Source organism: Sus scrofa, chromosome X (assembly GCF_054392235.1).
Source record: "Sus scrofa isolate SSC_HxYL_T2T_F1_AM1 chromosome X, Sscrofa_HxYL_maternal_Yorkshire_Landrace_v2.0, whole genome shotgun sequence".
Lineage (NCBI taxonomy): Eukaryota > Metazoa > Chordata > Mammalia > Artiodactyla > Suidae > Sus > Sus scrofa.
The window spans coordinates 23,152,573-23,166,547 of record NC_139401.1 but is presented as its reverse complement, the minus strand read 5'-3'; the positions used below and the strand labels follow the sequence as shown (position 1 = coordinate 23,166,547).

The 13,975-nt window shown below is 48.0% G+C and overlaps 1 protein-coding gene across 2 annotated transcripts in view; it reads right to left on the bottom strand.

The window, feature by feature from the left end:
- The window catches only part of PTCHD1 (patched domain containing 1), a 55,243-nt gene extending 41,823 nt beyond the window's left edge, over nt 1-13,420 (bottom strand). The window contains exons 1-2 of one of the 2 annotated variants that reach the window (XM_085008753.1): nt 13,320-13,420; nt 12,549-12,900 (exon numbers count right to left, since the gene is read on the bottom strand). In XM_085008753.1, the coding sequence (XP_084864879.1) occupies nt 12,549-12,899 (351 nt within the window). In that variant the 5' untranslated portion in view covers nt 12,900; nt 13,320-13,420. Of the gene's footprint in view, nt 1-12,548; nt 13,153-13,319 lie in introns of those variants that run through there. The other variant, XM_021080574.2, reaches the window with a different exon arrangement.
- Between the last annotated feature and the right edge of the window lie 555 nt (nt 13,421-13,975).

The window sequence follows — 13,975 nt, the reverse complement described above, 5'->3', positions numbered from 1 at the left end:
TAGGTTTTTCCTGTTGTAGGGATGGGAGTGACAACTTCCAAGCTCTTTACATGTCAACACTGAGACTGAAAGCTTCTTCTCCCTATCCTGTTACTGACTGAAATACTCCTTCAAGGCCATCAGACACCAGGGGCCATGCCTTACTCATCTATTTTTGTATTTCATGGGGGCAATGTGGTGTCGTTATTTTTTAAATGATGCTTGAGAAGCCAGATCAGTGTTTGAACCGTCCTTCTTCTGCATATTGGTTAAGCTGTATGATGTTTCAGTTATTTATTTGTGAAAAGCAGCACGACTGAATAGAACTTTTGTGATGATGAAAATGTAATCTATTCTATCACAGGCACATGTGGCTTTTGAGCACTTGAAAAGTGGTTGGTGCAAGTAAGGAAATTGATTTCTTATTTTAATTCATTTAAATTTAACTCAAATAGCCACAAGTGGCTAGTGGCATCTGAATTGGACAGTGCAGGTCAAGGCTTTACAAGTGTAGATGATGGATGATCAGATATGCTATTTTGAAATTCTCCTTGGGTGATTCAAAGTAAAAATACAGACTGACGTAATATTACATCATCTGGGAGCAAGAGGCCATGTAGCACAGCATCTGGTTAGTAAAAGGTAGTCACTGACTATATAGGCACTTTTTATAAAAGGAGATGGTGATGCAAAATGTATCAACTGAGTGACTGAAATATTTAGTCTGCTCCCCTGGAAATCCCCAGGGGTTTGTTCTTTTGTCCAGACAACCACGTGTGCATTCAGTGCAGATATTGTGAGAGTTGCGGGGCTTCTGGCACACTGTGCTTGATAAGGTTCGTTTACACATGTTCTCTCCTGTCTTCCAATACCGTGATGATGATATCGCTGATCCCATTTTATGGGTGACGAAATGAAGACCCCAGAGTTAAATGACCTGATCACGGACACATTCATGGTTCACAGTCTCAAACACGGAACTTTGGGGCTCTGCAACAATGCTAATTCCACAAAACCAGTGCTCGCTGAACTCCACTCCAGTTTCCTTCATCTCGCTGTGTTTAGCACTGACATAGTCAGTGGCTAAAACTGAACATTAGGGCCCTGTGCTCACGGACACCTCACCTCTGTCAACCACAGAGCTGGGTCCTCATCTCAGCAACACAACGTGTAGCTCCTATTTGTACCTGCTGTGCCTTCTGGTCTGATGTAAAGAATGCTTCTGCAAAGGCCAGTGGCAGGTAAGCCTGTGTGGGAAGTCTTGGGAAGAAAGGACATGCTGGCAATCACATGGTGATGGTAGCAGGACCACCACCATGTATGCATGTGGGGTGGGGCTCTCTCTGTCCCCCTCACCTAGGAGTGTCCTTTTCTCTAGTAAGCCCCTTTCTCATACACTCTAGCGCCTGGAGACGGGCAGCAGGGGCAGGGCTGTCTGTCCGATATGCTTGCCTTGAACTGCCAACTTAGAGGTTCTGGCTTATGGGGTACCCTTAGCACAGTAGCCATGACAGCATCATTCAAAATTAATGGCTAAACTAACAACTTTTTCACCCTGCTGCATCTGGTGGCCAGGTTTCTACAAAGAGGAGGAAAACCCACATTTTTAGAATTAGTTCTGGCAGCTAATTACTAGGAGGCTTTATAGTTGTAGCTCTCAATCTGTGGTCCCTGGACCAGTGGAAAGAGTATCCCCTTGGGAACCTGTTTGAAATGCACACTCTCAGGCCCTGCCTCAGACCTTCAGAACTGGAAAGTCTGGGATGCAATCCGTCATCCGTGTTTGGACAAGCCCTCCAGGCTGCGGCATCCACTCAAGGTGGAGAACCACTGCTTTAGAGTATGGGGGCAGTTAAATGGCCCTAAGTAGCCAGGAAATACAAAGGTTTCTTAGGTCTACCAGTCCACTGATGTAGTCAGTGTGGTTCTCTGACCAGCAGCAGCAGCAGCAGCAGCAGCCGCCCTGGGAGCTTGTTAGAATTGGAGAAGCTCAGGCCTGCTGTCCCAGACCTATCGAATCAGAATATGAACGTTAATAAGAATTCGTAGGGAAATTTGGAAGTACTTGCATTTGAGAAGACGTGCTAATCTTCGCTTAAACCGAAGTTAGTTTTGTCTGAAGAGTTTAGACATAGAGAGCCAGAGAGGCAGAGGCATTTTCTTTGGTGGATTTGATTTTGATCTTGAATAATTACAGAGTTCTTTCATAACCCCATGAAAAAAAGAAATTTGAGAAAAGGAAAGGTGGGGAAATGCACTGACCTACATGATTAAACCCCCCCAGTCAGCAAAATTGTATACTTCATAGTTTCAAAGGGCTTTACAATTATCACTCTGCCTGGTTCTCCTGATCACTGGCAATTCCGACACACTCTTCCCTTTGAAGTGCTTGCAGATCTACTTATGTTGGCAAGATTTCCCAGGGAAATGCCGCAGTCATGTAAATTAAGTGAGAGAGGAGAGTTATCAACCGTCTCACCTAAATTGTGAGAGAATCCCTTTCTGGCTTGTCAGGCTGTGAGGAGCCATGAAGAGAACCTTGAAACAGGAACCCACAGCCTCCCAGAGCTTTTCCTTCCAAAGACACTTCTGGACAGGAAGTGAATGCTTCCTTTGTGTGCAGAGCCCTGTCAAGCATGAAGATGTGCTTCTGAGCCCCAAGAAACCACCTTGATGAGCTGGAATGCAGTCTGCCTGTCTATACGGACAGCTCTGCCTACCTCAGAACTTAAGAGCTGTATGCTCAGCATACGATGAATCCAATTGTCTGTAATGACTCAGATGGGGTCATTAAAGACCAACAAATTGCCAATCTGAGTACTGAGAATGTAGATTGAGCACCCATTATTGCCTCTTGGATCAGAGGCAAAAAAAATGCCTATGAGTATTTACTCAACAAGCAATAATGGCTCTCCAAGAGCTGGCACATATGAGGAGATAACAGTCATTTTCCAAAGCAAATAGCAATAACGATAACACACCTTACAGAAGGGTATGGTTACGCCAAGCCTTCACACACCTTCTTTCACTGCACCCTTACCATGAGTGGGCGTGGGGGATGCTGTTAAACTCAGTGCAGGTAGGAACCTGCTTCTCAGGGAGGTTAGGTGACTTACGCAAAGTCACATACTTTGGAGAATTGGGATCTGAGCTTGGCTTTCCTGGCTCCAGATCCAGTGTTCTGTTCACAAGAGCCAAATTTGAGCCTTGCTACTCAAAGTGTGCTTCACTGACCAGCACTATCATCATCATCTGAGAGCTTGTCAGGAATTCAGAATTGCAGGTCTCACCCCAAGCTGAACCAGAAGCTGTATTTTGATGAGATGCCCAGGTGATGTATGGGCATAAAGAGTCTAAGAGCAGGCAATCTTTACTCACTGTGACCACTTGCTTATACGCTATACCAAAGCCAGAATAAAAAAAGGCAGCAATGCAAAACTCACAAAATTCAGGTATTGCATATCACAAAGATATTTTTTTGAGCACTTATGATAGTTCTATAGCAGAGATGCAGTTTTTATTGAGACAATTAGAAGGAACTGAAAAAGCCATAATATTTGACAAATTCATGGAGCACAAGGACAAACAGGCAAAGGAATCTCACCTTTACTGCTGAGAAATTAACTGTTCTAGTGTTTCCGTGAAACTCACCAGAGGTACAGTGATTTAGTACTGGCATCGTTTTAAAATTTTACCTCTTAGAACAAGTCTTTCCGTTATCCTGGGCTCCCTCTTAAGAAATGCAAGGCTGGAGTTCCCGTCGTGGTGCAGTGGTTAACGAATCCGACTAGGAACCATGAGGTTGCGGGTTCGATCCCTGGCCTTGCTCAGTGGGTTAAAGGATCCGGCATTGCCGTGAGCTGTGGTGTAGGTTGCAGATGCAGCTCGGATCCCGCGTTGCTGTGGCTCTGGTGTAGGCCACGGCTGCAGCTCCGATTGGACCCCTAGCCTGGGAACCTCCATATGCTGTGGGAGCGGCCCTAGAAATGGCAAAAAGACAAAAAAAAAAAAAAAAAAGAAAGAAATGAAATGCAAGGCTGAGTAACATCAGGTTGATGATCTCTTGGACACTGATGCTACGGATGGGAAAATCACTTGTCCTTTTTTTAAAAAAATGTTTTTCATGTTTACATTTGAGTATCGGTTTGGTCAATGTTTTGAGACCTTACTTCATATAAATAAGGACATGTGTAGTAGAGAGCTGACTTTGAAGGTACTTGCTAGGAACTGCAGAGTGCTCTGCCCTCCCAAATGGGAATGGACCACTGGAGACTGAGGTCAAGTTTATACCTTTCCAAACTGTACTTGAACCAAAAAGGAGATCAGGTGTTTGGTTTTCTAAGATTTTCTCCTCATATAAAGTAAGTGCCAGCAGATCCTGAGGAAGAATGGGTGCTTCTTGCTTGTTACCAAGTTTGAAACCAAAATTTGTCAAGGATGAGAAATGAAGACTCATCTAAAGAAATCCCATGGTCATCCTACCTGGCAAAATTATGTTTGACTGAAATAAATCAATAGGGAAGGGAGGGCACGATTTGCTTTCTACAAGCCATCAACTAGCAACAATTTATTAAGCACCTGCTGCACAGTCCACGTTATACTAGTTTCTACGAAAGATGTGGGAGTATAAAACATTGTTCTTGCCCTTGAAGAGATTATGGTCTTGCTTAAGAGAAACTTATGTCACAATACAGCAAATTATATAACAGTATCTAGTTAAGCATTAAAGACTGTGGATGCAACTGCAAACTAGATAGATTTAAAGGAGGGAGGGGGCCATGAATTTGGGAAGGCCTTATAAATTAGGAGACCTATGAGCTTATGCGTTTCATTGTAAGGGGTGGGTGCATTTCTGGAGAGGAGAGCAACACAAGAAGATGTGTGAAGATGGGGGCTGTGAAATGAGGGCCTGCAGACCCCTCTTGTCTTCATAAAGGGAAGTCGGGCTGGAAGCAGGCCACTAAGACGTGGGGCTCTGGCCTATCAAACCACAAATCCGGGTGCAGACCAGGCCCAGTTTGGAATCATCTTTCTCACTATCCAGTGGCAAAACTGAAAACAGCAGTTACTTATCAAATTCAAGAATAACTTAACAGCTACGCTGGATCATTCTTACCTGGGTCATAGCCATCTTGTTGAATGAAGGGATGACCATCTCTGAGCTATGTGCCCCCTGAGAAAGAACTCCTAGATGTCTTTCTCCAGACGCTGTAAGACCCTTAGTGCAGATGCTCTCAGGGTCCCACCCATATTCTCTCAGCTCACACTCAGCTTGACATGTCAAGGCCACTCACTGCGAACACCTACACCTCTCTGCCTGTGGCTTTTATAAAACAACAGCAATGACAAAAACCAGTTCTGATTATAGAGACACACACGGCATCTAGATTTGCTAGAGAATTTGCATAATGTCCCAGGATGCAGATGAATCAATGAATGATGGCTGGAGAGTAGGGGAATGAAAATCTGCTCTGTCCCCCACAGTTGGGATAACCTGGACACATGTTCTCCGGTGTCTCCCAGAGGTCCCCAGTGAGACTGAGCCTCGGGTGCCACCCTGGATGCTTGCTTGAGAATACTCCCCTAACTGGCCTCCTGCTACTCCCTGTTTCACATCCTCACTTCCCTACCGATGTTTTCAGATATCACCTCCCAAGGTAACTGCTTGACCTCAAATCCGCATCTCGACCGTACTTCAAGGCCACACATTAAACCTAAAGTGGAAGACCTGACAATGGGGAGCTTTCATAATACCAGGAACAGTATTCTCAAGAGCATTTCTTAGAGAGCGAGAAGATAAAAATAGCTTCCCTCTTCCTTCATTGCCTTCTTTTGGTCAAAATATGAATTCTGATGTTGAAGGCACAACATATTATTCAGGGCTTCCCATATGAAGTAACAACTAGTGTTGATTTCCCTTTTTTTTTTTTTGTCTTTTAAAGGTTAGAGATTACTCACCTCCCCTGCTGGTCATTAAATCAGTCTGGCAGGATTCCTCGGAAGTTCTGTGGCCTTCCGGGCGTGTGGCGGCAGCACAGGCAGTGCTGCAGACAGGCCTGCTTGCTGTGATGTGCTACCAAGCAGGTGACTTCAAAGGTCTGCTTCAAGCCTATCTCAGGGATCACTTGGGGCTCACACTGAGCCCCAAAGTCAGGTACCAGATGGCATATACCACAAAGTCAGAGTTGTTCAGATCCCCTCGCTCCCGGGCCAAGGAATATTGCAACCTCTCAGGCAGGAAACAAAGAGATCCTTTCAGCTTGCTTCTCCTTCTCTTTAGTTTACACAAGAAGTTACTAGTTAAAAGCTCAGCTATTATATGAGGCTTACAAGTCTGGTGAATCCTGAGATGTTCGGTCTTTTGGTTTGTTTAAAAAATAATCATCCTTCTCTAACTCTAATTTGGCATCTCTCAAGATTCTTGGAGTCATTAAAAAGGTGGGCTTCATCTTACACCTCAGCTTTCTGTTGAAATTTCAGTTTAAATGAGCAGTTTACCCAAAGTTTGGCCCAAATGCTTATCTACAAGGGGAAGTAAAAGATGGCTCCCCCAGTCTAAATGAGAAAAACAGTGGGCATTTGGGGGTACTAGTCATACAAATGAAAGGTGCTTAGAAATCAGACAACCCTAGAATGATACTAGGGTTGGATACTTGGATGCACCTTTGGATGTACCTCTTCTGAAAGGCAGGAACAGTGGAACACAATGTCACTCCTTACTTTGCTCCTAGTGCAAAAATTAAGTGCAAAGAAATGGTTGGTCCAGCAGATGCACAATGGCTGCCCTTTCTGGCCTGGATTCAGTCTTTTCTATTTTTTTTTTTTTTGGTCTTTTGTCTTTTTGTTGTTGTTGTTGTTGTTGCTATTTCTTGGGCCGCTCCCACGGCATATGGAGGTTCCCAGGCTAGGGGTTGAATCGGAGCTGTAGCCACTGGCCTACACCAGAGCCACAGCAACACGGGATCTGAGCTGTGTCTGCAACCCACACCACAGCTCACGGCAACGCCGGATCGTTAACCCACTGAGCGAGGGCAGGGACCGAACCCGCAACCTCATGGTTCCTAGTCGGATTCGTTAACCACTGCGCCACGACGGGAACTCCAGTCTTTTCTAAAAGTACCTGCCACTTTCATGAGTCATCCACGGGACCGGACTGCCCAAGGCATCATAGCACCTGTCACCAGACAAAGTGCCCTGAGAGGCGAAGAGCAGATTTCAGTGTTTGCGGAGATGACCTTTAAGGTGCCTTCCAAACCCAAGGGTCTTTGAGCTCCTGTTCTTTGGATGCAAGCTCTTCTTTTATCATTTTCTGTTCAGAAAGGCAGAGCAGCTGGACTAGGCAACAAAGTGCTGCCTCCTGCCTCCTCGGCGGGTCACTGCTCACAGCGGGCTGTCATGTGCTGTTAGGAGAAGCCTGGCTTAGTGGGTGACTGCTTCAGATTGAGGGTCAGCCTGCCAGTAATGGGTAGTCCGACAAGCCTCGAGGCCAGAGCCAATTCAGCAGCTTCGCCATTCAAGCAGTCAGACCTTCCCCAGTGTCCTGGGTTCCTCTACCCTGGGACAGAGCTAAGGGAGGGCAAGATTCCTGCCTCTTAGGAAAGGTGACACTTGAAAATCTGGTCTTTGCTCGAATGCCCAAATGAGCATCTCCTCAGAGGTCACAGTACTTATCCTCAAAGTTCTCAAAGGTTTTTGGATGTGAACTTCCCTTTGGCATTTTTTTTCATTTGACATAACCAATGCAGATAAAAAGCAATCCTCACACAACAGAAGAAATTCACAAATGAAGCCTTTCAAGCAGGATTTGGGGCCAGATAATTCTTTGCTGCTGAGGGCTGTCCTGCACACTGAGGATATTTAACGGCATCTATACCCTCCACCCACTAGAGGCCAGGGGCAACTCATCCCTCAGCCACTGCTAAATGTCTCCTTCAGGGCACAGTCACCCCCTGATTGAGAACCACTGCCTTAGAGGTTATTTAACAGCATTAACCTCTGGAAATTGCTCCAGGAAGGGACTTTTGGAATACAGGAAGGGAATTTGGCATATAGGAACTTCTTCACTAAAAGACGAAGAGTAAATATTTTAGCCTTTCAGAAGTCATCTCTTATCTCATATTCTTTGTTTTTATTTTGTTTTGTTACACCCTTCTAAAAATGTAGAAACTCCTAAGCTCAAAACTAGGCTGGAATTTGCCAATCCTTAGACTATAGAGAAAGAAATGATGGCAATTCCTGTAAGGACTGAAAGTGCTGAGACAGTATTTGAAAAACTGGGATCTGGAGCCAGCTACCAGGTCTTTGTGACCCTGAGCTAGCAGCTATGCTGCCCTTCGTGGAAAGCTTGAATTAAACAACTCCGAGTTAAATTCTCTCAATCTCATTTGCAGCTTAATTCTCCTTAATATGTTTAAACACCAAAAGATGAAATAAAATAGAAACTCAATATCTGCACAAAATGGGATACCCCTGTAAGTAAGAGGAAGACGATCTGCATAGTGAGGATGTGTCCTTTCCTTGGTTTGGCATAAAGTGTCCTATGATGTTCCTCTGGAGAAGAGGACGCTGTGCAAAGGAGATGCTCCTACCCAATTTGAAAACGGAAATGTGTCTTGATGTGACGACAGAGGTGATCAAGGAAGGAAGAATGGCGTCTTGGGAAAAAGAAGCCTACGACCTGCCTTTAAAGTGGTAAACATCTGAGCAAACTAGGGCTGGGTGGCTAGGCAGATAGTTTCCGAAGGTCTACTATGCGCCACGGATGGTGTGAGGCAATGGAGTCAAATCCACCTGGACCCGGCCAATGAACAGCACTCAGACAGGAAATCGCTGCATTCAATCATGCAGAGATTTTTTTTTTCCCGGAAAATATTCTTTCTATTTCTGTATATTGCTAATTACAAGTGTCTTTACGTTGGGCGTGTAGAGTTTCTATATGTGGATTTCCATTGACACCAAGCAGTATCAGTCAAGAGATTGTCCTTAAGATCCAATAGTCACCGTTAAACAATGGTATGGGATGGGGGTGTCAGTCAAATAGACTTTATTTGGATAGAAGAAATGCACATTTTAAATAATTCAAGTAGTTTTTCATTTGGGAGGCAGTAAATGATAGTGAAAAGAGTACTGGGCTGGGAGTCAAAACCCTGGGTCATAGTCCTGGTTCTGTCTTTGTCTTTCTTTCTGTGGACAAGTCAGTTAATTTCTAAGGAGCAGCTTTCACAGCTATAAAATGGAATTAACACCACTTTTCCTGCCTACCCTGAGGTGTTTACTGTATTTAAACATACTACATGTTTATAGCTTAGAAGCTGTTATAAAGATGATATCATAATTATAAGAAGTGAGCTAAACTTGTTCTTTACAGAGATAATTCTGGAATAAAGCAAGTATTGTCTCCATCACAGGCAGATCAGTTAGCAACGAAGACCTGCTTACACTTCATTGTAGGTGATCAAGAAGAAATATGTCCATAAAAGCTTGTGAGGGCACTATTCTGAAATTTGCATCATGGATTTTTTGTTAAAATATAACAATGACTTAAATTGAATCTTCTGGAGAAATGAAAACTTTTGAAGATCAACGTGTATTTAAAGGTGTTCAGAAATTAATGGCTGATCCATTACCAGCACCATCAGGCCCCACCTACTTTCACCCCAAATTACATCTTTGCCCCGCAGCCCTCAGAGGAAACCACTGTTAGGGAGAGTCACCCCTCTCGCAGATTGTGGTCAAATCCTAGGCTGCAGAGGTCAGAGTGGCAATCATGTCACTGGCATTAATTTGAGAAAGCACCTCCAAAGCAGATCAGCTGGATTTTCAAACATGGATCATTTTTTTTTTCTGTGATACGCTCACTTATATTTTAAAAAAACAACCTGAATTTTCATTTGTTGTCATAATCCCTTCCCAGTCTATTTTTGATCAGAAAGTAGCTAGACTAATATCCCAGGAGGGATCTCTTTCCCTGAACAGGTTCCACCTCAGAGCACCATGAGGAGTAAGTACTGCCAGTTACTTCCTTTAGTTTTATAGTGTGGCCGGAGAAAGCCCCAAACCCTGGTTATGCTTCCTCCACTTTACTTCCAATGCAATGCTATAAAACAGGCAAGGGCTGGTTGGTGTTATGGACAGTGTTAACTGTCAGTGCTGTCTTTCCTTGATGCCAGCAACAAAGTATCAGAATAATGTAGTAAGGGCAGAAACAGTGACACTCTCACTCCTAGTACCTTTTGTAGAGGACAAATCTTTCATGTCTCCAATAGGAAAAAAAAAAAAAAAAAGAGAGAGAAAAAACAGTAAGTGCTTGTTCCCACACTTAATATTACCATGACGACCGAGGACCCATTTTTCTGTTCCCCAGCTTCATACCTCCCCAAAATAGGGGTTGGATATAAGAAGGAAAAATGGATATATACAAGTGAAGGCAATTCCCTCGGTTTCATGAGTCTGGCTTTTCATAAGCTCTATGAATTCATCTCACCAGAGAGCCATCAGCTAGCAATGAGTTCTGACCACTATTACACTTGATTTTGATTTCCCCCAGACACCTGGAACATGAAAACACATCCCGTCCCTTAAAACAATTCACTCACAAGACCGCCGTCCTTTAAAGTTGCCCTTTAGGTATGGAGGCAAAGCCAAGCCTCCCTCTCTCTCCAGCCCCAACTTTCTCTTCTAATATGGTTTTCTGTCCTGAACAGATCAAAATCAAATAGGAGATAAACAATCCAGTTGAAAAGAGATCTGATGTGCCTGTTGATGTCTCATTAACCTTGAGAGTGAATGTAACTGGTGACTGCCCGTCACAGTGGCGTGACAGTTTGTTAGGAGAAAAAAAGCCAGTGGAAACATCACTTCAGAAAATACAGAGAGAAACATCATTTAGTAGACCATCTATCAAAAGATGGGGCAGCTTTCTAACTGTCAGGACTGGCTAAATTACAGTTTCCTTAAGCCTGTGATGAAACTACTACTTGTTTTTTTAGGAAAGCCTTTGGAGCAGTATTTATCTGTGTGTCAAAAGACATTAACTAACATACTGGGGGGAAAAAACCACTTCGATGTTGGAAGTATAGTCCTGAGAAAAGCAAGCAACTCGGGATTAATGTTACTAAGGATCTGTGATGAGTGTGTGTGATGATGTGTGTGCCATCAAAAATATCACGGGCCACCCAATGGGGGAGGTCCTAATTCTACTGAGTCCCTAGTCAGATTCCCCTCAGTACTAATTGCTGATTGACAACATGTCCACAAATAGAGAGAGGAAAATAATAGAGGGAAATTAGCTTGTCTCTAAGGATAAAGGGTTACCTGTAGACAAAAAGAGAAGGAAGGCATCCCTCAGGTTCACTGGCTGCTTGTTGGGTAAACAGATGAGAAATCTCACCAGCCTCCAATGCCAGAACTGGCCCAGAGACCCACACAAAACCAGCACCTTCCATCCCTCTGCCCTAGGGCTCCAGCTGGGACTGGTTCCCATCCGCCCTCCCCAGAGGAGAATCTTAAGTAAACAAGACCCATAATCCCCACCAGGACTTGGATGGAACATTCTCACCTATTTTTTGCTTTTCTCTCCCAAGGTCCCCACTTTTCCATCTCTAGTCCTCACTCCTCTGCTTTTCTTAGGAACTTCCTGAAAGTTATCACCATTAACCTCACTGCTTACATCAAACTGCCACCTCAGGCTGATGGCACAACCTGTTTGTCCGAGTGTCACCCTCCAAGCAGCTGCTCTCCTCAGGGCCACACAGCCTAGCTTCTGTCCTCACCCTTCTGGCTCTGCCCCTCACCCTCTCGCCCAGATGCACCCTCTCGCCCAGATGCAAAAGTGGATCAGTCGAATCCCCCATTTCCCAAACAAGTTTTTGCATTTCGGAGGGGAGGAGGTGCTGTGGAAGATGAAACTACTGCAAATGACAGACATCATTTCCCACCCTAGGAGACAGAGATGGCTACCTCGCCCCGGGGACGAGGGCATCAGGGCAGCCCCTGTCCTCGCCAGGACCGCACTGCTTTCTGGGGGTGGGAGGCATTTTCTTCACCAGCCCACTTCACAGTCCTCTGCCCCCTCGCAGCCCCCTTGAGCAGCCTTTCTCCAAACACTCCGGGGCCAGAGGAAGTGAGAAAAAAGGAGGACAGGGGAGAGGGGGCTCGGGATCCCTCCAACATAGTATTTTGTTTCCAAGTAGTAGGACTTTCTAGAATGTCTTCTGTAGTTCGGCTCCTTCTGGCCCAGTTACCCCAAAGCCTCCCCGCCCCCCAGACCACTGCAACCAAAACAAGCGCACCGACCACGGCACGGTGGCCGCCGCCGCCCCAACTGTTGCAGCGGCTGCCGGGGTGGCGGAGACGGCGGCCAGGGCAGGGCCGGGCCCCGACTCGGACGCTCCCCGCCCAGGAGGTTGGGCGGCTCCGGGTGGCCTTCGAGGGGCGCGCAGTGCAGCGGAGCCCCTGCGGCAGTTGCCTGGGATGGGAGAGGCGGCGCTCTCAACCCGGACCCCCGCGCACAGCCCGCCCAACCGCGGCAGCGGCGCCCGCAGAGGCTGCCGCGCCCGCCCCCCTCTCACCTTTAAGATCAGGTCGGTGTGATGCTGGTCCAGCATGTTGGCTTTCTGGAAGGAGGTGACGATGACCCGGCCGTAGCGCCCAGGGGTCTGCAGGTCTGAGTAGAGCCGGTGTTTGGAGCGGTTGACCGGGAAGAGGCTGTTGACGAGGTTGCGCTCGATCTTGGCGAGGCTGTGCTGGGGCGCCAGCAGGTGCTCCACGCTCTCCTCGACCTGGTAGCGGCTGAAGCTGGCGCCGAGCAGGATGGAGATGAGCACCGGCGCCGAGGCGAAGAAGACAGGGTGACTGGCAATGAAGTGGCCGAGCCGGGAGAAACACGTCCTCAAGCCCCTGTGCAGAACCTGCCGCAGCATCCTAGAGCAGAGCGGGCGCGGGAGGAGGGCGAGGCGCACGCTCGGCGCGGGCTCGGGCGGCGGCGGCGGCGGCGGCGGCGGTGGTGGCGCCCGCGGCGGCGACGGCGGCGGCGGCGGCGGCGGCGGAGGCGAGACCCGGTGCTCTCCCGGAGCCGCGGCACCACCATCGGGGAGTCCCGCGCCGCGCCTCGGGAGGGTCCCCTCGGGCCGGAGACACGCCCTCCTGCCCGCGGCCGCGCCGGCCCGGAGAGCCCCCCAGCTTGGCGGCCTCCGCGCCGCCCCCACCCCGCCCTACCCCGTGCGCCCTCCCCACCCCCCGCCGCCTCCCCGCCCGAGGGGCTCCGCGCGGCGGGGCAGTGTCCCGGCTCAGCGCGGGAGGGGCCCGGGGCAGCCCCCGCGGCGCGTCATGACCCCACTCACCCGACCCCCGAGGCCAACGACGGGGTGGCGCGGGGAGCGGCGGCGGCGCTATCGCGGGGAGACTCTGCGCGCCAGCCTAGGAACACGAGGAGGGAGAATTCCAGGCTACACCCAGTCCCCTCCCCTCCCCGCACTCCCCTCCCCCGGCCCGGCCCGCCACGCACGCCCTCCCCTTCCCTCCCCTGTCCTCCTCCGGGGAGACCCAGAGATGAATAAAGAAACGGCCCCGATTTTCCAAACAAAAAGTAAAGAGTTTTCCCGGGGGGCGTCGGGCGGACCCACTCAGAGCCGAGTCCCCCCAGAGGCGGAAAGGAGGAGGCCGAGGACTGCGTGCGCCCCGGCTCTCGCCAGGCTCAGGTGGTGGCGCGCACTGGCTGGTGCGGAGAGGGGGTGGGGAGCGAAGACGCTCGAACGTGGAAATCACGCCTCCTCTCAAGTAAGAGCCATTTAAAATATCCCCAACACTGCAGCTTCCTCGGGACCACAGAGTCCGGGTGTGCGTCTGGGGCACGTCCACTCCGAAGGCGCCTGTGGAGAATCTTTCTTCTCGCTCTCATTTGGGGTCGCTCCGAACTGGGTTGGACAGTTCTGATGTGCGCCCCTCAACCTCCCCACTCGGTCCCCCGGTAATAAAAGTGCTGATAATGATGCTTAGT